This window comes from Plecotus auritus (genome assembly GCF_963455305.1).
Source record: "Plecotus auritus genome assembly, chromosome: 4".
NCBI lineage: Eukaryota > Metazoa > Chordata > Mammalia > Chiroptera > Vespertilionidae > Plecotus > Plecotus auritus.
In genome coordinates, this window is record NC_137775.1 from 47,969,279 (window position 1) to 47,996,813 (window position 27,535).

Below are 27,535 nucleotides of genomic sequence, written 5' to 3' on the forward strand. Positions count from 1 at the left end.
CTAGAAATTTATATATTGAGCCTTGTTTCCCCTTGACTTACATTATAAAAATAAACATGAAGTTCCATAAAATAAAATGAATATTTGATACCATTATATTCAGATGCAATAATAATGTTTGAAATACTAAAAATGTGTTCAAGATGCTAATATTGATAGTTTATGCAATAAAGTGAAAAATTTACACAAGTATTTAATGGCTTATTAACACATGATGAAACCATGGATGTACTGACTGCCTGTTTATTCTGCCAGAAATAGAGCCAGGGGAAGCGGTTCTTCGATAAAATACTATGGTATTGTGGGTCAGAGATTCTAAAGTCTTTATAACATGCTCTGTACACCAAATTCTTTTTCATTAGGAGGAAATACCTATAGTAGAAAAATAAAGCATTTCTTTTAGCAGTGTGGTTTTGGTGAATTTTTTTAAGTTGCTAGACAATGACAACTATTTAGTGGAACACCATTTATTCTTTTCTACTCACTCTTGCCCAAACACACACTTCATCACAAATTTTCCTCTCTGCTAATAGGATCAAGAAGAACTGAAGCTAATTATGACTATGGGTATTTAGAGCATACACTATGGATTTATAAACCAAGACAAACTGAGAGCAGATAGAACAGTTGGTGTCAGTAAGCATTATTTTACATTATAAGGACCTTTCTGGTATTTTAAATAGACATTAAAAGAAACATTGGTAGTGAATGGCTAAACTCCAGCTTCTTTGGCAAAATGTTTCCTATAAAAATGTTATACTGAGTAAAAGGTAAAGGTAATATTAAATCAATTTTTAAAAACTCTCAGAATGTAACTCATTCTGATGCATGAGCAGAAACATAAGCTGTGAGAAGAAAACTTAGGAATGCTATTTTTAAAATTTTAGACTCATAATGACTAAAGATCTTCTTTTACAAGGTTAAAGCCCCAATCTACTTTCTCACCAGCAATTTCTGTTTCATTTTCAATCCAGCCATGTTAGTTGCTGTGGTGCTGTTCGAATAATCACAAAAGTACACATACATAAATTTAAGTTTTCTATATTTTACTGTAGTTTTCAGCCAGTAAAACCATAAATCTTGATGGCATTCCTTTAAGCATAGTCATTTTTCCCTTTAAGAAAAGAAAATGTTTAAATAACAGGGAGGGAATCTTTTTGGGGGATGGAAGATGCTGAAGTTTTGCCTCCTGATTGCTGTTGGCCCCTATGACTTGACTGCTGAATTGATAGTCATTATGGCTTGTAGGCAGCATTCCCAGAATAAACAATAAATATTCATGGCTTGATTATTAATGAATAACCTATGAATAAGTATGGCCTATTTGTGCTCATTACTGTGAAGAAGAATTATTTATAATACTTTAAAGACAAAAGTACATTTTTAGACTAGAGACCAATGATGATGAGCTGCTATTTTAGCAAGTCTTTGGAAAAAGTTTGATACAGTTTATTTTTGTTGCCTAAAAACCTAATCCTCACAAGTTGGAACTGTTTAACTGGATTTTAAAGAATTTTTTAGGAATTCATATTATTCAAAATAGCAGGGAAATAGGTTAAATTGAAATAACAAGAATTTAAAACTTTTAATCAGTTATTAAAATCCTGTTCTAGCTATAGATTTATGATTTGCAACTTCAAGTACTGTTTATGCATATTATTATTCATTAAAATCACATATATTATAATTCTACTTTTCTTTTATAATACAGTTCCCTAAAGTCTTGGCTATTCCTTATTCATATCATTCTGATGTTCAAAAGCCTAGGTACTATTTTTCTTCAGATAGTTACCCAAACTGATCACCTTGATCTCCACCTCAGTTAGGCAGAGGTTTTTACCCTAACCTTCCACTTGTTTCCCTCAGAAACATTCTTGAATACTTTCTAGATTCAAGAACTTTATTAGATGTTTGACACAGAGCTACATTTTTATGGGATAAAGAGCTTATTGCCTATTTACATATTAGATTATTCAATTGCTTGCCTGTACTTCAAACAGTTGTCTCTTTGCAATTGTCAATATCTAGAGATTAGAGATGATTTATTGACTTTCTTCTACTATTACCAGATAGTACCATACACGGTTAGGCAGGAAGTCTTGTTTTAATGGCTTTATTTTGGACCAGATGTAATAAATAATGTTCCAAGTTATTTGAGATTAAAAATGATCTTAAATGTGCTATTTTATAAAACTACATGAGGGTCAGCTAACAAAGCATAAGATTAGGAATCAGGGCGATGGATATTTATATCTAATTCTCCCCTTATCTTTCTATATCAGGAGGATTGTGGGGATTAGTACCTTCTATATTGTGATGAGTAAACTCAGATTAAATCATTCATTCATGTGATGTTAATTATTTTAGGATGCAGGTTACAATTTAGTAAATTACTTCTTATGTGCTTACATCACTCTGGACAAATTAATTCACCTCATAAGGATAAGCAATTTATTTCTCTCTCCAGAGACTCCTTTTCTTACAGCAGGAGACCTAGTTTGGGATTGTTTATCTGAACTTAGGTCTTCTCATAATACCTTCAAATCAAGAAATACTTTATGAGAATTCATAACCTGGAATGAATAGGCTATAGGAATTAAGGAAGCTGTAGTTCTCTGTTCAGGTGACCAGTATCACAATTGAGATGAATAAATAGAGGATCATGCAATTATGCATTAAAATAAGACGTCCATGAGCAGCATTAAGGAAGGAAATGAGTTATATTCAGCTAATTAATTGTGTCTGCTGCTACTTCTGCCTTCTTGGAATGGACATGCTATGAAAAAGTAGGTAATGTAGATCTTGTACATTTAGGAAGAGAGATTGGGGATGTTGACCAAATAAACTGCTCAGAGTGAAAATATGCACTGTAGGAAAAGAGAGACAGAAAGGCAGTATAGGCATGGCTATTATTGTGCTTTCAAATTCTGTCATTCATTAAATCAGTTTTCTAGTCTCTTTACAGTTGGCTTTCTGGTGATTGGCTTGATGTCACTGTAAATTCTTTAGAGGGAAAAGTTCAATAATGAGAGCAAGGAGAAAAGGGATGTTAAAGTATCCCAAGTCCAATATGAAAAAGAATTATAGAACAAAGTGCTTTGTTCTCTAAATGATGAAAACCTCTAAGAGATAAGATGCTTAAACATTTTAATTTTAAGAGAGTTAATATACTCATTTAACTTCTGTGAGCTGCAGTTAATTTCAGAAGTATCAAATCAAAATAGGGTATCATTAGTTCTCTGAAACTTTATGTCCATTTATTTCTAGATTGCTAGCTTATAAATAATGAAGAACTACCCAAAACTACTAAGTATACTAAAAAAAAAAAAAAAAAAAAAAAAAAGTAAAAATGCTAATTTTGTCCTATTCCTTAGGAGTAATTTGACCCTATTAAGGGAATAATACCCTGAATTCGTAGAACTTTGTCCCAGCATAGAGGGAACTTAAATTCTTCAAGTGAATTTTCATAATTGGAAGATTCATTTAACAGTTCTTGTCAAATAAATTTGTAGCAACTTGTTTTTATTGTTTGAATATGAGTTGGCCAAGATTTAACTTTTATTTTAGTGTTTGTTCTGTGCTTTGACCTTTTCAAACTGCTTTCACATGTTATTTGATGTTCAGAACCATGAGATAGTGTGGTGAGTGCTATTAGATAATTCTTGTCTGCCTTTTCCAGGCGAGGAAATGCTGGGCAAGTGCATTTTCCAAGTACATGCTAGGAAGTAGTGGAATGGGACCAAAAAATCCAACTTTTGATTTAGAAGTCCAGTGTTACTTCCTTTACTTACTTAAAGTGATTGATTTAGTCAATTTTATTTTGTGTATTTAATCATTAAGGAAAGAGATTGGCTTAAATAAACGAATAATATGTAACTAATGTGACACTGAATAGGCAAGAGGATGTCCAGAGATCTGGATAGGGATGATTGGTGCACTGTTTAAGGATTCAATTTGCTTAGCTGATAATTTCATGGATTCAAATACTCCTAGACTCACATTTACTTTTAGATTATTTTCAGATGATGATTATGGTCAGGACTGTTTTCCCCTATCTGTAATGTAACTAAGATAAAGATTGTTATTTTTATTCTAAGAAGGAACTTTGGGTCCTCCAGGTTGAATTGTTTTTGTGTATTTTATGTGAAGCTGCAATTGAATATCTTGTAGTAATTTCAGTGTCAGTCCAACTGCTAAATAGTAACAGTTACAAGGAGCATATCACAGCAGTACAGTTAAGCCAACCCAGAAATTTATCGAGTAAGAGTAGGCTAGTCTGATTTGTTTTGAGGTCATTTAATTAAAACTGTCACTTTACATACTACATGCAAAATAAGTTATCTAGTGTTGATTGGGTACTGGTAAGGGGGAAATATCTTCCAAGAGTTTAGAGTTTTGTTATGTTTTGTTTTTTGGCTCTACTAACTTAGATGCGAATTTCATGTACATTGGAGAAACACATACTCTGCTTTCTTAATTTTTCACTTAGCATTAGTTGAAGTTTTTTGTGATATGAGTCCATTTTATCTTTTCAGGTTGCTTTATTTTAGCCTAACCATGCCTATTTTAGTATGTATTAAATGAGGATTTGAGTGAAACAAGTTTTACATTTTCCCTCATGGAAATCCATTCTTCTGAAGGTGTCTGCTTAGAGTTGATATAATTCCAAATACTTGCAGAAATACTTTTACTTTTATGAAATTCACAGAGAACATTATTTTTACAGGTTTCTGAAGGTTTGTGGATCCGAATTGGTGCGCCTTGAATTATCTTGCAGCCACTTCCTAAATGAAACTTGCTTGGAGATTATTTCTGAGATGTGTCCGCATCTACAGGAGTTAAATCTCTCATCCTGTGATAAGCTACCACCTCAAGCTTTCAACCATATTGCCAAATTATGTGGCCTTAAACGACTTGTTCTCTATCGAACAAAAGTAGAGGTAAGAATAACTCATTTACATCTTTGTGGTGTCACAGGCAACTGAATATTTAGTTACTCATAATAATGTGATTTCTGGTTTTTAAATAGATTAAGCTTATGATGCCACCTGGCTATTCAGAAATCATTAGAACTGATTCAGTCATTTCAAAACTATTTAGCATCTTTTGTGTTATTTTTTTAGTTATAAGAAAATGTTCTTCTCTGTGCTCTTAAAATTTTTGTAATGCTGTACATGTTTCCAGGTAAAAAAACAAGCAATAGGCTGGGGTGAGCTGAAATGCTGGCAGGGAATGATTAGAGAAAGGAGTAGGAGCATGGTATGCAGGAGGACATTTGCTTGGAGCAAGAGGAAACAAAGTGGAATTTTTCCAAAACCAGACTTAGAGTTAAAATGCCTGATGCCATAGCTCATGAGTCTCATTAAAGAAAAACGGAATTATGTCATATATATTGATCTACTGGCTTTTTCCAAATAATATCTCTGTGACATCTTTCTAGGCCATTGCATATACCAGCTGACTGTTTTCATTAACTGTGTGGTATATGTTATGCAATTTTCTATTCAACTATTCCCCAAATGATCAACATTTAGGTTTTCCCAGTCATTTGTTTTTACAAACCATCACAAAATTTTACGTATACAAGCCATTATTGCTGTGGGATAGAGTTCTGTAAGAGGTATTACCAGGTCAGAATATGTGCCGGGCCCCTGCAGTCGACACCCTCTAATTGTTCTATGCTTGTTCCCTCTACTCTAGTCTTGCTGGCCTTCTTTCTATTCCTTGACATTCTGATCTGGTGCCAACTCATGGCTTTTCCTCTTCTGCCTGTGTGTAATATTCTTCAAGCTTATTACATGGCTTCCCTCTTCTTAGCTTGATGTTCAACTTAAATTGTTTTTTTCAGAGTTGGCTTCTTAGACATTGATAAAAGGTAGGCCCCTCCCCCCATCTAGGTTGTCTCTTTTGTATTGCCCGTTTTTTTTTTTCTTTCCTGCAACTTTATTACTCTGAAATTATTTGTTTTCTTGCTATTTTCTGTCTCCTTACAGTAGGAGATAAGTTTCACGAAGGTAAGAGCTTTTATCTGTTTTTCTAATGGCCATCTTGCCAGCATCTAGAATAGACTTGTAAAGATTGGCCATTCAGTAAATGTTTATTTACCTTGATCAAGGTATTCAGTCTCTCAATATTTCAGTTTCCTCATCTCTAAAATGTAGATAATAAAAATACAGATCTTGCCCTAACTGGTTTGGCTCAGTGGATAGAGCGTCTGCCTGTGGACTGAAAGGTCCCAGGTTCAATTCCGGTCAAGGGCATGTACCTTGGTTGCGGGCACATCCCCAGTGGGGGGGGGTGTGCGGGAGGCTGCTGATCGATGTTTCTCTCTCATCGATGTTTCTCTCTCATCGATGTTTCTCTCTCATCGATGTTTCTAATTCTCTATCCCTCTTCCTTCCTCTCTGTAAAAAAGCAATAAAATATATTTAAAAAAAATACAGATCTCATATCATCATTGTGAGAATTAAATTACATGTAAAGTGCTTACAGAGTGCCTAGAACATAGGAAACTCAGTATTAGCTGCTAATAACAGTAGTAGTAGTGACATATCATCATGGCAGTTTTGTAGAATGCTTTGCCATGTGGTAGGGGAAATGTCCTCTCTAGTCTTTTTGAATGTTGTTGTTTTTTTTTTTCATAAATCCTTATATAATATTCTTCCAGATATATCTTTCATCAAGAATTTTATTAGAAGTACATTCATTATATTTCATTTGCTCTTTAATAAGGCTTTTTATCTGTTCATGTCGGTCTTGTTTTACATCCAAGAGCATGTTATAGTTTTCTCCACCTAAGTTTTGTATTTTTTCTGTTTAAATTTATTTCTTGCATTTTATAGTCTCAAAAACTGATTTCTCTTCTATTTAATTTTAACTTATTATTGTTAGTATAAGAGAAAATTTGGTTTTTGTGTTTTTATCTTGTATCTGCTAACCTTACTAAATACTTATAATTGTTATAACTTTTTACTTATGAATTTTGTATTTTCTAATCATGTAGTTATATAATCTGGAAATAAATATACTTTCTTTTCCAGTATTTAAAGCGTTACTATGTTAGATAGAGCTTCCTAGATAATGTGGAATAATAGAGACACAACAAGTATACCGGTCTTATTTCTAATATAATGGGATGTCTGCAATGTTTTATGTTTTTTATATTTATCCAAAAAGTACTTAGAACATATTACGTGCCAGACACTAGTAGGCACTGGGACTTCACTAGTGAACTAAACAGACAACTCCTCATGCAGCTTACTAATTTCATTTGTTGTTGGTTTTTTTTGTTTGTTTGTTTTTAAATATATTTTATTGATTTTTTCAGAGAGGAAGGGAGAGGGATAGAGAGTTAGAAACATCGATGAGAGAGAAACATCGATCAGCTGCCTCTTGCACACCCCCTACTGGGGATGTGCGTGAAACCAGGGTACATGCCCTTGACCGGAATCAAACCTGGGACCCTTGAGTCCACAGGCCGACGCTCTATCCACTGAGCCAAACCGGTTAGGGCAATTTCATTTGTTTGATGGTATTTGCAGATAACTAGTCTTTATCAAAGTTCTTGTTTAAGAATTTTTTTTAAATTACATATTGATTTCAGAGAATAGGGGAGAGGGAGAGATAGAAACATCAATGATGAGAGAGAATCTTCAATTGGCTGCTTCCTACACACCCCCCACTGAGGATCAAGTCCACAATCTGGGCATGTGCCCCTGACCAGAATCGAAACTGGGACCCTTCAGTCCACAGGCCGACTCTCTATCCCCTAAGCCAGTGGTCGGCAAACTCATCAGTCAGCAGAGCCAAATATCAACAGTACGATTGAAATTTCTTTTGAGAGCCAAATTTTTTAAACTTAAACTTCTTCTAATGCCACTTCTTCAAAATAGACTCACCCAGACTGTGGTATTTTGTGGAAGAGCCACACTCAAGGGGCCAAAGAGCCGCATGTGGCTCTCAAGCCGTGGTTTGCCAACCAGGTAGGGCTTGTTTAAGAATCCTATCTGATAAAGAGGTAATATGCAAATTGACCATCACTCCAACACACAAGATGGCCGCCCCCATGTGGTCAAAGATGGCTGCCCTCAGGTGGACACAAGATGGCCAGCAGGGGAGGGCAGTTGTGGGCAATCAGGCCAGCAGGGGAGGACAGTTAGGGGTGACCAGGCCTGCAGGGAGGGCAGTTGGGGGGGACCCAGGCCTCAGGGGAGGGCAGTTGAGACCAGGCCTGCAGGGGAGGGCAATTGGGGGTGATCAGGCCTGCAGGGGAGGGCAGTTGGCGGGGACCAGGCCTGCAGGGGAGGGCAGTTGGCGGGGACCATGACAGCAGAAGAGGGCAGTTGGGGATGACCAGGCCTGCAGGGGAGGGCACTTGGGAGTGACCAGGCCAGCAGAAGAAGGCAGTTGGGGATGACCAGGCTGGCAGGGGAGGGCAGTTAGGGGCAATCGGGCCAGCAGGGGAGCAGTTAGGCATCGATCAGGCTGGCAGGAGAGTAGTTAGGGGGTGATCAGGCTGTCAGGCAGAAGCGGTTAGGAGCAATCAGGCAGGCAGGCAGGCGAGCGGTTGGGAGCCAGCAGTCCTGAATTGTGAGAGGGATGTCCGACTGCCCGTTTAGGCCCAATTCCACCGTGGAATTGGGCCTAAACGGGCAGTCGGACATCCCTCGAGGGGTACCAGATTGGAGAGGGTGCAGGCTGGGCTGAGGAACACACACACACCCGTGCACGAGTTTCGTGCACCGGGCCTCTAGTCCTAATATAAAAAAGCCAGGGGCTGTCACGACCTAAATGACCAGACAGACGACTGAACACCAGGCTAGGGTCCCAGCCGGCACAGCGGGAGTGAGTCTGGGTCCTGGCCGGCGTGGCGGGAGTCAGTCCTGGGTCCTGGCCAGTGTGGTGGAAGTCAGTCCCGGGTCCCGGCCGGCATGGCAGCGGCAGGGAGCTCTGGGCCCCGGGTTTGAAGGCCAGCCACATCCCCAATCGTGGGAGACCCAGAATTCTGCTGCACCCTGACCAGGGCCCAGAGCTTCCTTCCGCCACTGCGCCCTTGGCGGGAGGGAGCTCTGACCCCCCACTGGAGTGCGGCGGTGACAGGGAGCTCTGGGCCCCGGGGAACTGTAGCCATGCTGCAATGGGACTGGACCCTACCCGAGGGGTCCCAGATTGTGAGACCGTGCAGCCTGGGCTGAGAGACCCCCCGAGTGCACGAATTTTCATGTACCGGGCCTCTGGTATTTTATAAGAAATGTATCTTTTAAATTTTTAAAGCTTCTGTTAACACACTTATCTTTTTTCTTCTTTTATTAACTAGAGGCCCGATGCATGAAATTTGTGCAAGAGTAGGCCTTTGCAGCCGTGGCTGCCTGGATCCCTCCCTGGAAGCCAGGGGCGGCTGCCTGGATCCCTCCCTCACAGCCATGGCAACCGAAGCCCCAGCTTCATCCCAGGACATCCAGTTTAATTATCATATTATGCTTTTATTATTATAGATTATTATAGATTTATAGATATAATGGTTTGTGTTGACAATCCTTGCTTTCCTGGAGTAATCCCTACATATTTTTAATATAATACATAGCTAGGTTCATTTCCCAACATTTTGGAGTCAAACTGTTTGGATTTAGATTCTAATTTTATCACTTATTAATCATGTTCCCTTTTGGATGTTACTTGATCCCCTGTGCTTCAGCTTTCCCTTCTATAAAATGGAGATAATAATAGTATGCATCTGAAAGATTTGTTGTGAGGATTAAATTATTTAATACACATAAATTTTCTATAACAGTGTCTGATTCATAGTGAATATTTCTTTTTTTAAAAATAATAGTTTATTGATTTTCAGAGGATGGGGAGGGAGAAAAGAGAGACATCGATATGAGATCAAAACATTGATGGGCTGCCTCTTCACACCTCTTACCGGGGATTGAGCCGGCAATCCAAGTGTGTACCCTGACTGGGAATTGAACCAGTAGCCTTTTAGTGCATGGGACGATGCCCAACCGAGGCACACTAGCCAAGGCCATAGTAAATATTCTTTAAGGGTTGACATGTATAAATACTTTTCATCTGCTTCCTGAAATGAGATTGAACTGTGGTTTTCATTTCCATGCTCTCTTATTAGTTATGGGGCTAGGATTGTGACAGCATAGCAAAATGACTGGGAAACGCCCATATTTTTATCTGATCTGTAATAACTTGAATAAATGGGAATTATCTGTTAGATAAAATTTACCTATAAAACCACCTGGGTTTATAGCCCTTCTTTTTTAATTGGCAGATCAGATTAGATACCTTTTTCTAGGCATAGCTTTTTTTCCTAATCCATGGAAGCCTGAAAGTGTGAGTATAAGAGCTTCTTTGTAATGCAGCATTCCTGATTTGGGGGAAAATGTTTAGCTAGAATTTAACTGGTGACCTGGTATGGTGGAAAGAAGGCTGATTCTAGTGATGACCCTGCCAGTAACAAGCTTAATGATCTAGATTAAGTCACGTTGTCTCTCACATTCCTAGATTCTTTATGTGTAAAACTGTTGTCCCCGGATGCCAGTGTAAAGATAATGTTAGTCCATGTTTCTATTGGCCTGTAAAATAATGTAGTTTTGATGTCTAGGTGGTATGTTCTGAAGTGGTTAGGGATGGCCGGCATTTGCAGGTGTGATTACCCGATATGAGTGAACATGTAGTAGCAGGGTCCGAATTGCCATATATGCTGTTAGGTAGGACCTGGCATGCTGATGTGGCTCCTTTGGTGAAATGGGCACTGGGCGCAGGGGACTGGGCTTCTCTTACCTATAGATTTCACCAACATGGCTGCTGCGTTGACCACGGAGCCTCATGTGTAACTTTGTCAGGAACTGGGGATGTATCCCAGTGCTTTATTGCTGCTTTGGTAGTAAGTAAAATAAGAGCAACCTTAAAACAAGTCCCAGGTGTCATTGTCACCAACTTTTGGTCCAACATTTTATGGTGTGGCCTAGATCATTAAGAGTTTTCTCCCCAGCCCAGACAACGTGGCTCAGTGGTTGAGCGTCGATCCATGCTCCTCATCTTGACTTTCCACGATTTATATGCTTGGGTAAATAACTTATACTAGGCTAAAATTTTTTTGTCTATTAAATAAAAACACCACACCTTGCCCTTTCACATAGGCTATTGAGAAGACCAAATTAGGTCAAACATGTAAAAAAAACAAACCACTTTATACATTAAATGGATTTGTGTAAATGCAAAAATGATAGTATAGAATTTATTCAGTATATTTTTTACACAATTATCCTCACCTCCACAAAGTATTCTTATAGATCTTCCTAAATAGGAATATATTTTCTATCATGTGCTAAGAGAGATTTAGGCTTCATTATCTCTTTCACTCTTAGGATTTATTTCTGGTAAAAGAAATGTTCATTCCTAAATTGTAAACTTCATTATGGGAGGGACCATGTTTGACTGTTTACTTATTTACAGCTAGTACATAGAACAGTGTCTGTTATTCACGATAGTGTATAGTAGTATATATTTAGCAAACGTGTTTTTCTCATTATTAGATAAGTTATAAGTTTGTCTTTCTACAGAATAACCACATTTGCTAAGCAGATGGGTGGGTAGATCAGCAACTTGAAAAACTTGTAAGAAAATATGTGAACTGTATTTGTTCAGAATTTTTAATCTTAAAAGATAGTGAAATATAGTTCACTATGGTTTTGTTAATTTCATGAGATCTTTTTCTTTCTTTAGATGTGTCTAAGATTACTGAAAAATCACTTTTATCAGATAAATAACAATTGTCTTCTTATAATATCAAACAAAACCAAATGTCATCATTAAGTAAGGTATTCATTTGTAGAATTTAGGTAGATGCAGAGCAGTAAATAACATGCCTAGTAAAGAATAAGGTACTAGTACATTAAAGAGAGGTAAGTGGACTGTCTATAAGAAGCCCAGTGCATGTTAACAATGTCACAGGTTTGTATTTGGTTTGAGAATGGTCCATGTTGGGAAAACATTTTAGGAGAAATGACCCTAGAGCTGAGATTTAGGCCTTGTTTACTGTGTGATCCCAGAATAATTAGTGAAATGGGTTGGTAAATAGGGTAGTTTCCTTTTTACTGAATTTGGGGATCTTTTAGGGTTGTATAGGCAACACTTTAGGCAAAAGATGGGAACTTAGAGAAGAAAACAACTTTTGTACTTAGTTTCTTCTACTGTCTGTGACAAGGAAGTAATTATAGGAGCGTTAGATGTATAATGATTGGAAGGACTTTGTTTCAATTCCTTTGTTCCTTTACATCTGTATTCACAAGATTCGTATGTATGATAAACATTAATTGCAAGTACTTCTTTAGCCATATATGATGGTGTATTTTCATGAGAGGAGTGCTGTAAAATTTAACTCATTAATTAGACTTTTATGTGCTTAAAAGGAAAAGCTTTTATTTTGAAATAATTGACTTAAAAAATAAAAGAAGTTTTATGTGAAAAGTTGCATAAAAAGTAGGTTCCTCTACTATGTGCATTTTTTTTTTTTCCTGAACCACTTGAAAATAAGTAGAAGATATAATTGTCCTTTACCCCTATGGGGCATATGTCTGCAACCTACATACTCTTTAATACTGTGTTATGGGCTGAATTGTGTTACCCTAATATTCATATATTGAAGTTTTAACTCCTAGTATCTCATAATGTATTGAAGATAAGGTCTTTAAAGAGGTAATTAAGGTTAAGTGAGGTCATTAGAGTAAGCTCTAATCCAGTATGAGTGGTGTCTTTATAAGAAGAGGAGATCAGGACACAGATACACATAGAGGGAAGACCATGTAAAGACACTGGCAGATGGTCAGTTTCAAGCCAAGAAGTGAGGCCTTAGAAGAAACTAACCCTGCTGACACCTTGATCTCAGACTTCTAGCCTCCAGAATTATGAAAAAATTAATTTCTGTTGTTTAAGCTACATAGTCTGTGGTACTCTGTTCTATCAGTCCTAGCAAACTATTACAACCTGTAAAGCATGGCATAAGAATAACTTTTTAACATACTTCCTAAAAAGTGTCTTTAAGCGAAGTCCTGTGCTTTTACTAAACCAATGGGGATTAGTGTTAGAAGTTGGAGCCTGTTTAACTTTTCTTTGTTTGGAAAAAAAAAAAATCTGGGGTGGGGGTGAGATGGGGCATGACAGGTAACTCAGTAAGAATGTTGTTCTGTTGCTTAGCAGCAGACAAGAAAACCAAGAGTGTTTTTTTAAAAGTTGGAGTTATAAATGGAACACCTGCATCCAGTTTTGATTGCCTCACTTCAAGAATGATAGAGCATAAATTGAAAGAATCTGAAGAAGTGAAAAAACTGATTACAGGTATTGTGGGGGACTAGTATCTGACAGTAATCCCTAAATGTGGTTTAGCAGCTGTTTACTGGCTGGGACAACAGTTTCAAGGACCCTGCTGCCTTCATCTTCATGAACCAGAAGACAGCAAAAGTAGTTGATCTTTACTTCTGTTGGATATCAACACTGCCCTCCTATTTTCTTCTTTCTATGACAGTTTGTTTGGCAGAATGCATATCTATAAATTAAGTAAGTAAAAATGCAAACCACCCTGCCTGTTGATGAAAAGCACCTGGGCTTTCCTATGAAAGACATATAAACTGTCATATTATAAGTCCTGATTCTGAGTGGGGCAGTCTGCGAGGTCCCTAGACAGGGAAGAATAAAGACTGAAAGGGGCTGGAGTTCAAAGAAATAAATGAAAACATACTTTTAAACAGAACAAGAAAAAATATTTTTAAAATAAACATAAGAAATTATGGACTATAAGTAGACTAAAACAGCAAGATAAGTAGGTGTGAAAAAGAATGATTAGAAATCTAGAAAATAAATGGTAGTCATTATAATGAAAAGTAAGTTGATAAATTCTAAATTAGATACAAAAAACTGCTAAGTTGGAAGGGAAGTCTGAGGAATGCACTTAAATTTGTAAAATCCTTGAATATCAGGCACTGCTGCAAGTAGCTTATATCTTATTTATCTATTGCTGTCTGTCAGTTGCCCCCAAACTTAGTGGTTTAAAAAAACCCATGTTCACGATCGCACACAGTTTCTGTAGGTCAGGAGTCTGGGAGTGTTTGCCTGGGCAGTTTTGGCTCAGGGTTCCCATCAGGGTTGCAGCCTTTTTTGCTGAGGTTGCAGTCATCTCAGGGCTTGGCTGCCCCTGAAGGATCAGCTTCTAAGCTCACACATGTGGCTGTCGGCAGAGTTCCTCTTAGAGCTGTTGGCCAGAGGCCTCTGTTTCTCTCTTCATGCGCCTCCCTTCTCCTGCCTGAGTGTTCTCATGGCATGACAGCCGGCTTTTCCTAAATGAGCAATGGTGGAGGGAGCCACAACCCTCTTATAACTATTAGAGTTTTCCAGGAAAACAGGAATGGGAGGGAGTGTATGTGTGTATCTTTATTGTAAGGAATTGGCTCATGTGGTTATGGAGGCTGGCAAGTCCCAAGTCCTACACAGTGAGTTGGGAAGCCAGAGACTCACTGTCAGGGGAGACAATGATGTAGCTTCAATGTAAAGGCCTACAGACTGAGACCCAGGAAGCTCTGATGTTTCAGTTTGAGTCTGACATCAGGAGTAAGGGGATGTCCCAATTTAAAGGGAGAATTCTCCCTAACCTGGGGGAGTGTCAGCCTTTTTGTTCTATTCAGATCTTTGACTGATTGGATGAGGTCCACCAGCGTTAGAGAATAATCTGCTTTCCTTGGTATACTGATTAAATATTAATCTCACCCCAAAACACCCTCACAGAAACAGCCAGAATAGTGTTGGACCAGGTATCTGGGCACCCTGTGGCCTAGTCAGATCGATACATAGTATTAGCCATCACAGTAACTTAACATACTGTCACTTCTATGTTTTGTTTGTTAGAAGTAAGTCACTAAGTCCATCCCACCCACAAAGGGGGAAGAATTACGTTTCACCTCTGGGAGGAAGGAGTATAGATCAATTTGTGGATATATTTTAACACTACTATAGGCACTGGTACTTGGGAGACTCCAAAATTCATTTAATAAGAGTTCCAGAAGAAAAAATGGAGGAAATGTTGGAGAAGCCATATTTGAAGAGAGAATTGTTAAGAATCTTGATTATTCATGAAAAAAGATGTAAGTCTTCAAATAAGTGTTCACTCTGGATACCAAATAGAATAAATGAAAATAAATTTTTACCTAGACATGTGATGAAATTGCAGAATTTGAATGAGAAAGGGACAAGAGCTATCAGAGAGAAAAGATATTACTTACAGAGGAAGATAATTAGACTGACAGTAGACTTCTTATCAAAAATAATGGAGGCTGATAGGTAATGGAGCAAAACTTCCAAAATGATGAAAGAAGATAACTGGAATCCATGTTACGCCTGGCTAACCTTTCATTCAAGATTGAGGAGATATATAAAGGCTCAACATATTATTTAACTTTCTGTGACTCAGATTCCTTATCTATAAATGGGAATAATGATGTGTAACTTATAGGTTATTTGTAGACTGATATATCCCAAGTGCCAGAACAGTGCTTAACACATAGTAGGTATTCAATAAATATTTATTAAACGAATGAACAGGGTGTTGTGAGGATTAATGTATATAAAGAATTTATAGCACCAATCAGAGAAAGACAAATATCACATAATATCACTTATTTGTGGAATCTAATGAACAAATGAATTGACCAACAAAATAAAAGACCTGAAGCAGGGAGGCATGAAACAGACTGACATACCTTGATGTACGGGTGGGGGGACGAGGATAGAGAAACCAAATATATTTATATGCACAGCCCATGGACACAGACATTAGGGTGGTGAAGCCCTGGGGGTGGGTGGTAGGGGCTGGGCAGAGGGGGGTAAAAGGGGTAAAATGGGAGATATCTGTAATACTGTCAACAATTTAAAGAATATTTTAAGGAAAAGAATTTACAGCAAAGTTAATAACTCAGTAAATGTTTGTTATTAAGATTTTACCACTCATGAATGCTCACTAAAAGAACTATTAGAAATAGTTTTCAAGAAGAACATTTCAGGAAGAGGGTATCAGATATAATAAATAATTATGACACAAATTGATAAAGTGCCAGTAAATTAAATAATGATTGTGGGGAAGAAAGAAAAACGAATCTTTCATATTTTTTAAAAGGTAAACTAAAATCTTTAAGGTGATTCTAAAATATGAAAGAGCAAAAGGCTTTTTAGTGTTTTACAGAATTAAGAAAGGGTATTTTCCTTACTAGATTTATAGACTTATTACAAACTATAATAATTAAGACTGAAGTGTCAGCGTAGGAAAAGGCAAGTAGACCAGTGAAACACAATGACCCAGAAGTAGACTTACACATACAAGGGAACTTTGATATATGACAGAAAGCATCACAAATCAGTGGATAAGATAGACTCTTCAGTAAATTGAACTGGGACAAGTGGTCATTCCTAAGGAGAAAGCATGAAATTTGGTACCTTACCATGTATAAAAATCAATTTCAGTTGCGTTAAAACATAAGTGCAAAAAAAGGAAAAATTTAAAGTTGTCAATTCAAAAAATAATAATAGAAGAATATCCTTCTGTGGGCAAAGAGGGACTTTTTCGAAAAGACAGCAGGATACACATGTAAAGATTGATGTGACTGTATTAAAATTTAGGATTTCATGTCTCAGAAGATTCTATAAACAAAGCAAAAAGACAAGTCTTAGATTTAGGGAAGATATTTGTAATGCATGTAACTGACAAAGATTGGTATTCAGCATAAAAAGAGAATTCCTAAAAGTCAAGAAGGAAGAAACAACCTAATGGAAACATCAGTAAAGAATATGATTAAGGAATGGCTGCAGGGAGGGGTGGGGGGTCAATTGGGGGAAGAGGAGACATACGTAAAACTTTAGACACTGAAAAAAAAAGATGATTAGGCAGTTTACAGAAGAGGAAATACGACTGGCCCATAAACATGAAAAGATTTTCAAACTCACTAGGAATTATACTAATGCAAATTATACCATTCCATACTCATCAGACAGATAATAAAAAGGATGAGAAGACTATATGTTGGCAGAAATGTGGGGACCACACAATCTAATAACGTCGGCCACACATAAACACCTGGAAATTCCTCCTCTAGTATGTGCTCTAGTGAAATACTCTTCTATAAATGCACAGGAAGCACTATAAGAATGTTTATTCTAACATTCTTTGTTATGGTAGAACTTGTAAGCAAACTAAATATTCCTTGAGTGAAAGTATATGCTGTAGTATATTTGCATAATGGAAGAGTAGACAATTAAAAAGTCAGAACTAAAGCTGTGAGTATCAACATGGACAAATCCCTCACAAACACTGTTAAGGAGGATGCAGAAGCATGCATAATAAAATGCCATTTATATAAAAACCATGGAGAACAATATTATATGCTATTTATGGACACATACTGTATAATAAAATTATATAATCTTCAGGCATGTTTTTAAACACTGAATCCTGATAAAGGTTACCTCTGAGGAAGTATGTGAATGGATGGAGAGATACACAAATAGAGAAAGATAAGCCAAGAAGGCAAAACGGATGTTTGTTATATGGACTCTATACTTGTCTGTATATTTGAAATTATTTGTAATAAGTAATTTAAAAATACATTACCAAACAAGTTCTATGATGAAGTGTGTGTGTGTATGTGTGTGTGTGTGTGAGTGTTAATTTAAATTTTCTTACAAGAATACGTGGAATCCTCTCTAAAAATTCTCTAATATGTTCTGGATCTTGCTCATGGGAAAATCTTACAAAGCATCATTGTTGTAAGGATCTGATACTTTAATGAAAACAAACTATGTCATTTCCCCATCTGTTAATAAGTTAAAATAGCTAAGTATTATGGAGAATCTGAAAATTAACTTATCTTCATATATCTCTTCTATTGCCAACATTCTGAGAGCTACATGGGATTGCCTTTTATAAGTTGTGTTAAAACTTAAGCATGAAATCAATATAAACTTTTTTCTTAAATTTAAAGCAACACCCAACAGTGAACCAACCAGTCTTAAGTCTAGTATCTCTCTAGGGCTGATTATAACTAGGGTTATTTTATTTTTGCCTTACGTTTATTTTATCTGAAATATTTCACTACTTTGTTTTCTTATTGAGAATCTTATCTGGGGTCGAACCGATGTTTTGTATTGTCATTGACATATTTGTCATCCTTTCCCCAATTAATATTTTTCAGATTCTGGACACTTGCAAGAAATTAAACATAGGTTTTATAGTATCTTAACTTTCTTAGATATGATTTAGTTCAAATGTATAGAAAGAAATTTTGCCACAAAGTTGGAGTAGCCTTTTTCTTCATTTAGAATATAAAAATTAGAAATTTGAATGTTTTGCATTGTTTTTTTACAAGTTTTCATGGTAGATATGTCATCAAATGAAGTTATGACTTTAGAAAAACTTTAGTTATCAGGATTATGTCACAGTCTAGCATTTCTTTGGCTTTCTTGAGTGATGAGAGCGTTTCATTGCATCGCACAGGATAGATGGGCTGAAATGGCAGGAACATAACTAGAAAGTGCACGTTATATATGTTTCAGTCAGCATGTTGCTAGTGACAGGTGTTCAATGGTTGTTGGGATCCTTGTCAGCGGAGAGAATCCTTTGACATTAAAGTCACCAGCTCAATCCTGATTTCGGGCAACTCTATTGGCAGTTCCATCAGGCTGCCGCTGATCGGTGAATGTCAGAGCTGCCACTGTTCCTCAGAGTGTCACCAGCCCACTGTGGGGTTTTTTTATTTGTTTGTTTTTGGAGGGGGAGGTTGTTTAGCTTGTCTTGTTGTTCAGCCTTAACCAGACTTCCAAATTGCTTACGTTTGGGAAATGAAATGAGAGGTCATGGGGAATATAGGTATCTTTAGGGCATGCAAAACCATATGCAGAGTGACAACTTACTTGGAGACTGGTAATGATTACCTTGACTCCCAGCCAATCAATGGTGGGAGCACCTGGGGACTCATTAAATGGCATTTGTGGTGTCTTGTAACCTAGGTTTTGAGCTCTGTTTCAGGAGAAGTAGTGACAGCCTTTAATGTCTAATTGACCTCTTCTCTTTGTTTCACTTTCTTTCACTTTCTGTGTTTGCCTCTGATGTGGTCCCTGGGGCAGCAAACAGCACTGCTCAGCATTTTGAACTTCTGCTCAGAGCTTCAACACCTCAGTTTGGGTAGTTGTGTAATGGTAAGTATTTGAAAATTCTCAGTTGCTCATTCTCTTTTTCTTCCCTTGGTTGAATTTTTTCCTGACTCATCCCACCCCACCCCCACCCACAGCTTTTCTGATTTACAGTTAACTATTGGACCCCACTTTCAAACATTTTTCTTAAAGTGGAGAGTATGTCTTTGAAACGTTGACATTATTTAGCCACAAGAGCAAGAAGAGAAGTATAGTGTGGCAGAAAGAGTTCGGTTCTGCCTCAAGTCAGATGTTTTTTTCACACAAGTTATCTACTTCTCTGGTTTCTTTATAAAATAAATGATCAATCATACCCAAATGTCAGTAGTTGAGTGAATTTTTCACAAAGCTTAATTAATTTTTTTAAGTTCTGAGATTATTTCTGGAAATGTTGATGATAGTAGATTTATTTTGTTTTTTGTTTGTTTTACTGGCCTTACTGGGTGAGATAAAAGAGTGGGTATTCTGTGTTGGAACTCAGGTGTTTTTTTTGTTTGTTTGTTTTTTTACTGGTCCATGAAATCCAAAAGCCTAGGGACTGTATGACTAGATAGTCTCTACAGTCCTTCCAGATTTAAAATTAGTACTTTAGGGGTCATTGAAAGAGCTCATGGGATGAGTTAAATCTTTTTCATCTAAATTACATGACTTATAAATAATACTAGTGGCCCACATTAAAAGGGGGACCCAGAGTCAAGTCCCCGCCCACCCACATGCACCTCAAAATCGAGTGAGATCCAGACCCGGCCACCCTCCCCCCCATTGGGCTAGATCCAGACCCTGCCAGTCGCACCCTTGTCAAGCTCCGCCAGGCCCGGGGCGTAGCCTCAGGTCCCCTGGCCTGGCGCCAGGCCTTGGGGCATGGCCTGAGGTCCCCCAGATGGGGCGGGGGGCATGCCTTGAGGTCCCCCGTCAAGCCCCGCCAGGTGGGGGATATAGCCTGAGATCCCCTGTCAAGCCCCGCTGGGTGGAGGGCATGGCCTGAGGTCCCCCGTCAAACCCTGCCAGGCGGTGGGAGTGCAGCCTCAGGTCCCCCGTCAAGCCCCACTGGCAGGAGGGTGCAGACTCAGGTCCCCCGTCAAGCCCTGCTGGGGCGTGGCCTGAGTTCCCCTGACCCAGTACTGGTGGTGCACCTTGAGGTCCCCCATCAAGCCCCGCTGAGTGGGGGGCACGGCCTGAAGTCCCCTGTCAAGCCAAGCCAGGCAGGGGGGTGCAGCCTCAGGTCCCCTGGCCCGGTGCTGGGGGGAGGGTGTGGCCTGAGGTCCCCCGGCCTGGTGCTGAGGCAGGGGGCAAGGCCTGAGGTCCCCCAGCCTGACGCCAGGGCGGGGGGCATGACCTGAGGTCCCCTGTCAAGCCCTGCCAGGTGGGGGGCGCGGCTTGAGGTACCCTGTTGAGACCTGCTGGGTAGGGGTACGGCCTGAGGTCCCCTGTCAAGCCCTGCCGGGTGGGGGGTGCAGCCTGAGGTCCCCTGTCAAGCCCCTCGGGGGCGGGGGAGGGCGTAGCCTCAGGTCCCTGCTGATTGCTCGTTAAGGCTCCTTAAGGGAACTTGGCCTCAGCTGTGGGTGCAGCCATCTTTGTGATGGAGTGATGGTCAATTAGCATATTCCCTCTTTATTAGATAGGATTGACACTCAAGGGAATATAGCAGTGGTCGGCAAACTCATTAGTCAACAGAGCCAAATATCAACAGTACAACGATTGAAATTTTTTTTGAGAGCCAAATTTTTTAAACTTAAACTTCTTTTAATGCCACTTCTTCAAAATAGACTCACCCAGGCCGTGGTATTTTGTGGAAGAGCCACACTCAAGGGGCCAAAGAGCCGCATGTGGCTCGTGAGCCGCAGTTTGCTGACCACTGGACTATAGAACTCTTCGTTGTGTTGGTGTGGCGTGCATGTGTGCTCACATTTCCAGGAAATGCATCTCCCAGTATAGTTGTGAGCAATCCATTCCTCTTCAAGGCAGATTTAGAGCATCCCCAACCATTTCAGTTTTGCATCCATTTACTAGAGATATCAGAATAAGCAGGACCGTTGCAAGATTCCTAGACTTGAGATCAACAGGGACGGTCACTGACCAAAAAATAGATCCCATTGAACATCTTTTAGAGCTCAGCAGTGGCTTCAGAGATGCCTCAAGGTTTGGCAATGTAGGCTAGAGAGGCCAATTAAAATGACATATTAGTCTCCATGTCCCTGTAAACTTAAATTCCGGTGATTAGGCCTGAGTAAAGCCTAACTATGGGCTCAGGCCCACCCTGGTCTCTGGAAACGGTGTTGTGAGCCCACTAATGCAGCATTAGATTTTCCTTCTATTAATATGTAATACACTATGGTAAATGCTCTTTTAGAAAAAATAAGCTACTTTTAAATTGAAGTGTGTAATTACTAATAAAATATTGTTACCATTGATATTTGTTGTCAGGAAATTAAATATTAAGGACTTGACATTAAAGTTCAGAAATAAGACTAATATTGCTACTACCATCCTAATCAAAATATTTCATGCCTGCCATAGTTCTTACTTCACAGCAGGTCTAGAGTTTACCAGGACAGCAACAGAGATAGCTCTTTGTTGATACTTTAATACTATGTTTATCTCAGTTTATCTTAGAAATAAAATAGCAAACTGACCTTTTCTGTCAATTGACCAAAAGGTCAGTTTGCTATTTTATTTCTATCAAAATAATAGCAATCAGAATCATGGGTTTCAGAAAGTTTTGAATATTTCTTTCTAAAGAAGCAAATTGGCTGCACCACAAGTCTGTGTTATTCAGGTACACTCGCTGATGTGAATAGTTACATCCTCCCCAATTTGTTCTCGTGGCTTTTGCAGTTGCTAAAGACCAGAGACTATCACCACTATATCTAGTCCATAAGCCTTAGGTTCTGACTCAAGATACAGCCCCAAATCTGTCTACTTCTCCGGTTCCTCTGTTCCTTAACCCAAACCCGTCATCTCTCCTCTAAGCTAGCGCAGGCTTTTTTACTGGGCCTCCTCCCCCATTCTTACCCACCATAGATCCTCTTTCAGATAGAATAAAGAGGGATTTTTGTTTGTTTTCAGATAAATTATATTTGTTTCTAACCCTCCATTGATTTCCTTAGCACTTAAAATAAAAATCAAATGCTTTCATGGCCTAATGGCCTGGCCCCAGCATAACTCTCTGCCCTCCCAGCCTGTCCTATCTTTCACTTCCCAGGCCACGGCAATCTCTTTTCTGTTCGTGGAATGCACTGAGCTCACCCTGGAGGTCACAGCAGCACCTTGCCCTCTCTCAGCTAACTCCCGACTCTCCGATTGCTCTCACATCACCCTCTTTTACTACCTTCACACCACTTACCACTCTCTGAATTTATTTTGCTCATTATTTGTATGTCTTTCCCAAAAATGTGAACAGTGTTTGTTGGTTCACTGTTGTTCCTAGCATCTGGAGTGGTGCTGGCGAGTAGTAATGGAGAATATGATTAACAAATAAACAAAAAGAAATTATCTGAGTGTTTGTTATTTTGTTTCCTTTTGACTTCTGGTGACAATTTTGATACCTGATTATAACAAAATCAAATGAACCTCTTAAAATTTAAGCACCTATTTAAAGAAACATTATTAAAGCACGTAAAGCCCATGAACTTAAATGTTTAATCCTTAGTTAGTAAAGGCTTATCCTGTGATATTGAGCTAAATCATTGGATACCTCCTGTAAATGACAGTGATTAACATACATAATCTAAATTTTGTGTGTTGTATATTCAGTCCCCAAATGTCTACTTTCACCCAAAAGTAATATCCTTATTAGTACTATCAGCATATTCACATACTGTTTTAGAGCCTAGTAAAGTGTACACCTTTATCAGGGAGATCTTATGTATCTCCCAAAGTTGATTAATTATATCTAAAATATAAGAAGCTAGACCTTGTCAGTGAGTAGCAGCAGTAAGATCAAACTGGGAGGCATACAGGAACAGCTCAGAATCCTCAAATTCTTCATGAGAGACTGAGGATTTCAAACTGCTTTGGGATTTCATTCATTAACATCCTCTGTCTGGAGTTCTGTTAAATAGATTTTTAAGTAAGTGATTACTCTTGCTGTCTTATGAAACAGTGGCAGATCTGTGAGATGAGTGGGCAGATCTATATTAATGAGAATGTGGGTATATTTACATGGAAGCAAACAATAGGGGATGATTAAGAATGTTTTAACTTGCTCTCTAAACTGTTCGTATTTCTGAGCAAAAATATGTGAAAGATGGGAATTATTTGACTTCCAGATTGAAGACTATGATGTGATCGCCAGCATGATAGGGGCCAAGTGTAAAAAACTGCGCACCCTGGATCTGTGGCGTTGCAAGAACATTACTGAGAATGGGATAGCAGAGCTGGCATCTGGATGTCCGCTCCTGGAGGAACTTGACCTCGGTTGGTGTCCTACTCTGCAGAGCAGCACTGGGTGCTTTGCCAAACTGGCACGACAGCTCCCAAACTTGCAAAAACTCTTTCTTACGGCCAACAGGTCTGTGTGTGACACAGACATTGAGGAACTGGCATGTAATTGTACCAGATTACGGCAACTGGACATACTAGGTAAGGATGCAATATATCAGTTTGTTTTAAAGCCTTGACGTAAGAGCTGATCTCAGACTTTTTGCAAAAAAAAACACACACCAAAAAACATAAAACTTGGATACAATAAAAAATTTGTCCTGATAAGACTGCTTGGTTTGATAGGAAGTGCTCTGGAAGCCTAGGATGGGGACCCTAGCCTAGTTACTTCTTCACTCTCCAACTTCCTTCCCTGGCATTCTCTTAGGAACTTCTAACTTATCAGGAAACTCAGATTGTAATGACCAAGACTGACAAAGATAAAATAAACATGATCCTAGGTAAAAACAAAACAAAACAAAACACCACATAGCCAAGTGTTTTAGTTGACGTTCTCTGGTCTTACATAACAGAAACCTACTCAAGAAAGCTTAAGCATAAGAAAAAAATTATTATGAAGATACAGGTGTCTCCCTCAGATCCCATCTCCCTCAGAATCATGCAATGGTAAACCCAGCATCAGTAGGAGCTTGCTATGGTCCAACCTCAGGAGGGACTGGAAAACCATCGAAAAGCAGGGAAGCTATTTTCTGTTTTCCCTGCCCCCATCCCTGCCTCTGCAGTTGTACGCACACAGTCTTTTATGTCTGCTTCTCGCTTTGGTTTGCCTTTTTCTTCTGTCTTGCGTGTTATCTCTGCTTCTCTAAGTAGACATGGCCAAATATAACAGACCCAACCCAGTTCTCCATGTCTTTAGTTTGAGGGATCTATGGACACGGAAGACTTTACTGAATTCCAATGATAAATTTTCAGGAGAATCTGTATTGGTTTGGTGAGGGGCCAGTCACAGCCTGGGTAGCAGTGTAGTTGCAGCTTCACAGCTCATGTCAGGGAGAGGAGGAGAAAGAAGTTCTCAGAAAAAAGGCCTGGGTTAACATTTCAGAAACTAATCCCCATCCCTGTAGACGTATTATGTAATACAATTGTGATATTTTCCCCCTAGTAAAGCTGTAGTTAAAGAAAGGCATGTTCCAACAGATGACATCTTATAGCCTAGTGATAATTTAGCTTCCATCTGAATATCCCATAATTACTTCAAATTTAACATGGGCTAACTAGTACTCATCATCTATCATCTCTCTTCCAGTACTGCTATTTTACACCCACCACTTGCCATAAAACTTACCAAGTCGTGTTGTAGTTAATAGCCTTCAACCCTGGTCACTGAGTTCCTCAAATCTCCAGTGCTTGAAACAGAAGTTTCTACAGGGTAGTTGCTCAGTAATTGCATTGCATGGAATTAGAGGTTGAATCTAATTGGAGGGTGTAAGCATAGCTGCCATGGATTAAGAAAAAGAGATTCAAATGGTTTTGAACTGGGGTGACAGAAATAGGAAAGTCTGGAGGAGCTGATTAGAAGGGGAAGGAGGTGGGAATGAGGATAGTGGGTAAAGTATTGACAGGAGATGCCAAATTGCTGGGAAAATTCAGTGCGTATTTCTTTACAGGACTATTTCTATATGAAGTCTTTTAAGAAATGCTTTTAATTTTTAAAAGGCAATTTATTTGAAGTGTATTTTAAACAATCAGTAATAAAGGGACTCTTTATCAGAACATTATATAAATATTCTATTTAAAGTGTTTTATGTGGTTTTGTTTTTTTGAACAGGAACAAGAATGGTAAGTCCAGTGTCCTTAAGAAAACTCCTGGAATCATGCAAAGATCTTTCCCTACTTGATGTGTCCTTCTGCTCTCAGATTGACAATAGAGCTGTGCTCGAGTTCAATGGGAGCTTTCCAAACGTGTTCATAAAAAAGAGCTTTACTCAGTGACTTAATGTATGTTCTATAATAAAATCAGTGCGCTTTTGTGGGGTTATATGTTAGAATTGATTTTGTTTTGTTGTGTTGTGTGGTTTTTATAATGGTGGAAATGTCTTAACCTATTAGATTTTAAATAAAAATATGAATTATTATGAAATACAGATAGGTATTGCCAAATACATATGTTAATTCATGAGAAGAATATGATTCTCATTTAGCGTATTTATCTCTTGGAAGGCATTGATAGAATTCTGTTACATTCCTTCTTCTCCTGATAATTTTCTTTTAGCATGTTATTACATTGCAGATTAATCACTCCCAATTGAAGGTTAGGTTGAGGCTCCTTGATTGCACAACTAAATGGTTATTGGGAAATGGAAATTTCCTTTATACTTGCATCAGGGTCCAAAAAATCCACTTTGACCTATAGTTTGAGCTTAGAAAACCTGATGCAGATTTATGTGAAAACATAGCTCGCTTATTGTCTTACATTTTGATAGCATAGGAAGTATATAAAGCAGCTTGATGTTACTTCATAATTCAAACAATGTAGTTGTCATCAGAATTACATAAGTATGTTTCATATGTAAACACTGTTTAGCTCTACTCCCAGAACTTTCAATTCAGTAGAATTTGTGATTCTAATAAGTAGTCAGTCAGGTGTGGTTGCTGGTGGTGGTGGTCTGAGGGCTCCCTTTTGAGAATCACAGCTCTAGAACTTTCCTTGAGTCTGGAGGCTTTCCCTGAATCCCAGTGAATCCCACATACAATGGGGATAACTGTTCTCATTATGCTGAACTGGTTAAATTTTGGGTTGAATTAATAAAAAAGCATTGTCAAGTCTGCAACAAAAGCTAAATTCCGAAGCCCTTTAGTGTTTCAGATAGTGGTTGAGGGTATTTCTTCTCCTTCAGAAAAATTGAATATCAGCTCTGAGCTCAAAAACAATGAAACTACCACTAGTAAGCCAGCAAGTTGCTGGGTGACAGTACTAGTTCAATAACACAAGATTGAGTCAAATATATTCCACAAAGTACCTGCTGATGAATAATACATAAATAGCCGTGGGTTTTAACACTTTACATTTTTACAAGCTTTGTAAATTTGACCAACTAAGTCTTCTTTTTGCTCCACACATATTTTTACCATTACCAGTTCTAACACATCTTAGCAAATTCTACTTCAGATTGTCCTGAAACCATGTTTTCTTAACTTCTTAGAAAATATTCTTGCCTTTAATTGTTCTACACATAGTACTCATGGACACTAACTCTTCAGATACTTCAACCTTGGCATTGACTTATCAAATAAACAGCAATCACTAGGTAGTATCAGTAACATCTTTGATTCATCAAGAACCATGGGAAACCACTCAGAATCATTTGATTTGCCTTGTTTGTTTTTATTGACTACATTGATGTCCCCAGTGTTCTCAATTCTTTCAAGCAACTGTTCTTGACAAACAGCTAATAGTCTTAAGCAAGTTTATTTTGGATACATCTCTTCAACTGATGAGTCAAAAATAATGTAATGAACTCACCGTTGGTGAAAAGGCTTTCTTTGCTTGGCTAACAGATGAGCCACTCCGAAATTTACTTTACAGCTTTATTTTCATTTTTGTAAATAAATTCTGCTGTGATGAGATACCTTGTTTTAATTTTCTAATTTCTCTGGTCACTGCATTCTATAAATTGAGAATACTTAGTTCGGTAATTCCATTGTGTGTGTGTGTGTGTGTGTGTGTGTATGTATGTACACACACACACACACACACACACACACACTAGTGACCCGGTGCACGAAATTCGTGCACATTAAAAGGGGATTAATTAGAGGAAATAATTTAATATTGCTATTTGCCCTTTCTCTATAATAGAAGTGTCAAAGATGAAAGAAAATTAGTAAAATATTTATGTTGGTCAGAATCTGGGGC

General features: G+C 38.3%; 1 protein-coding gene across 7 annotated transcripts in view; it reads left to right on the forward strand.

The window, feature by feature from the left end:
• The window catches only part of FBXL4 (F-box and leucine rich repeat protein 4), a 63,327-nt gene extending 36,081 nt beyond the window's left edge, over window positions 1-27,246 (forward strand). For all 7 annotated transcript variants that reach the window (XM_080666642.1, XM_080666646.1, XM_080666641.1 and 4 more), the window contains 4 exons: window positions 4,727-4,940; window positions 19,174-19,245; window positions 23,508-23,820; window positions 25,448-27,246. In XM_080666642.1, coding sequence (XP_080522768.1) covers window positions 4,727-4,940; window positions 19,174-19,245; window positions 23,508-23,820; window positions 25,448-25,611 — 763 coding nt within the window. In that variant the 3' untranslated portion in view covers window positions 25,612-27,246. The remainder of the gene's footprint in view (window positions 1-4,726; window positions 4,941-19,173; window positions 19,246-23,507; window positions 23,821-25,447) is intronic.
• The last annotated feature ends 289 nt before the right edge of the window (window positions 27,247-27,535 follow it).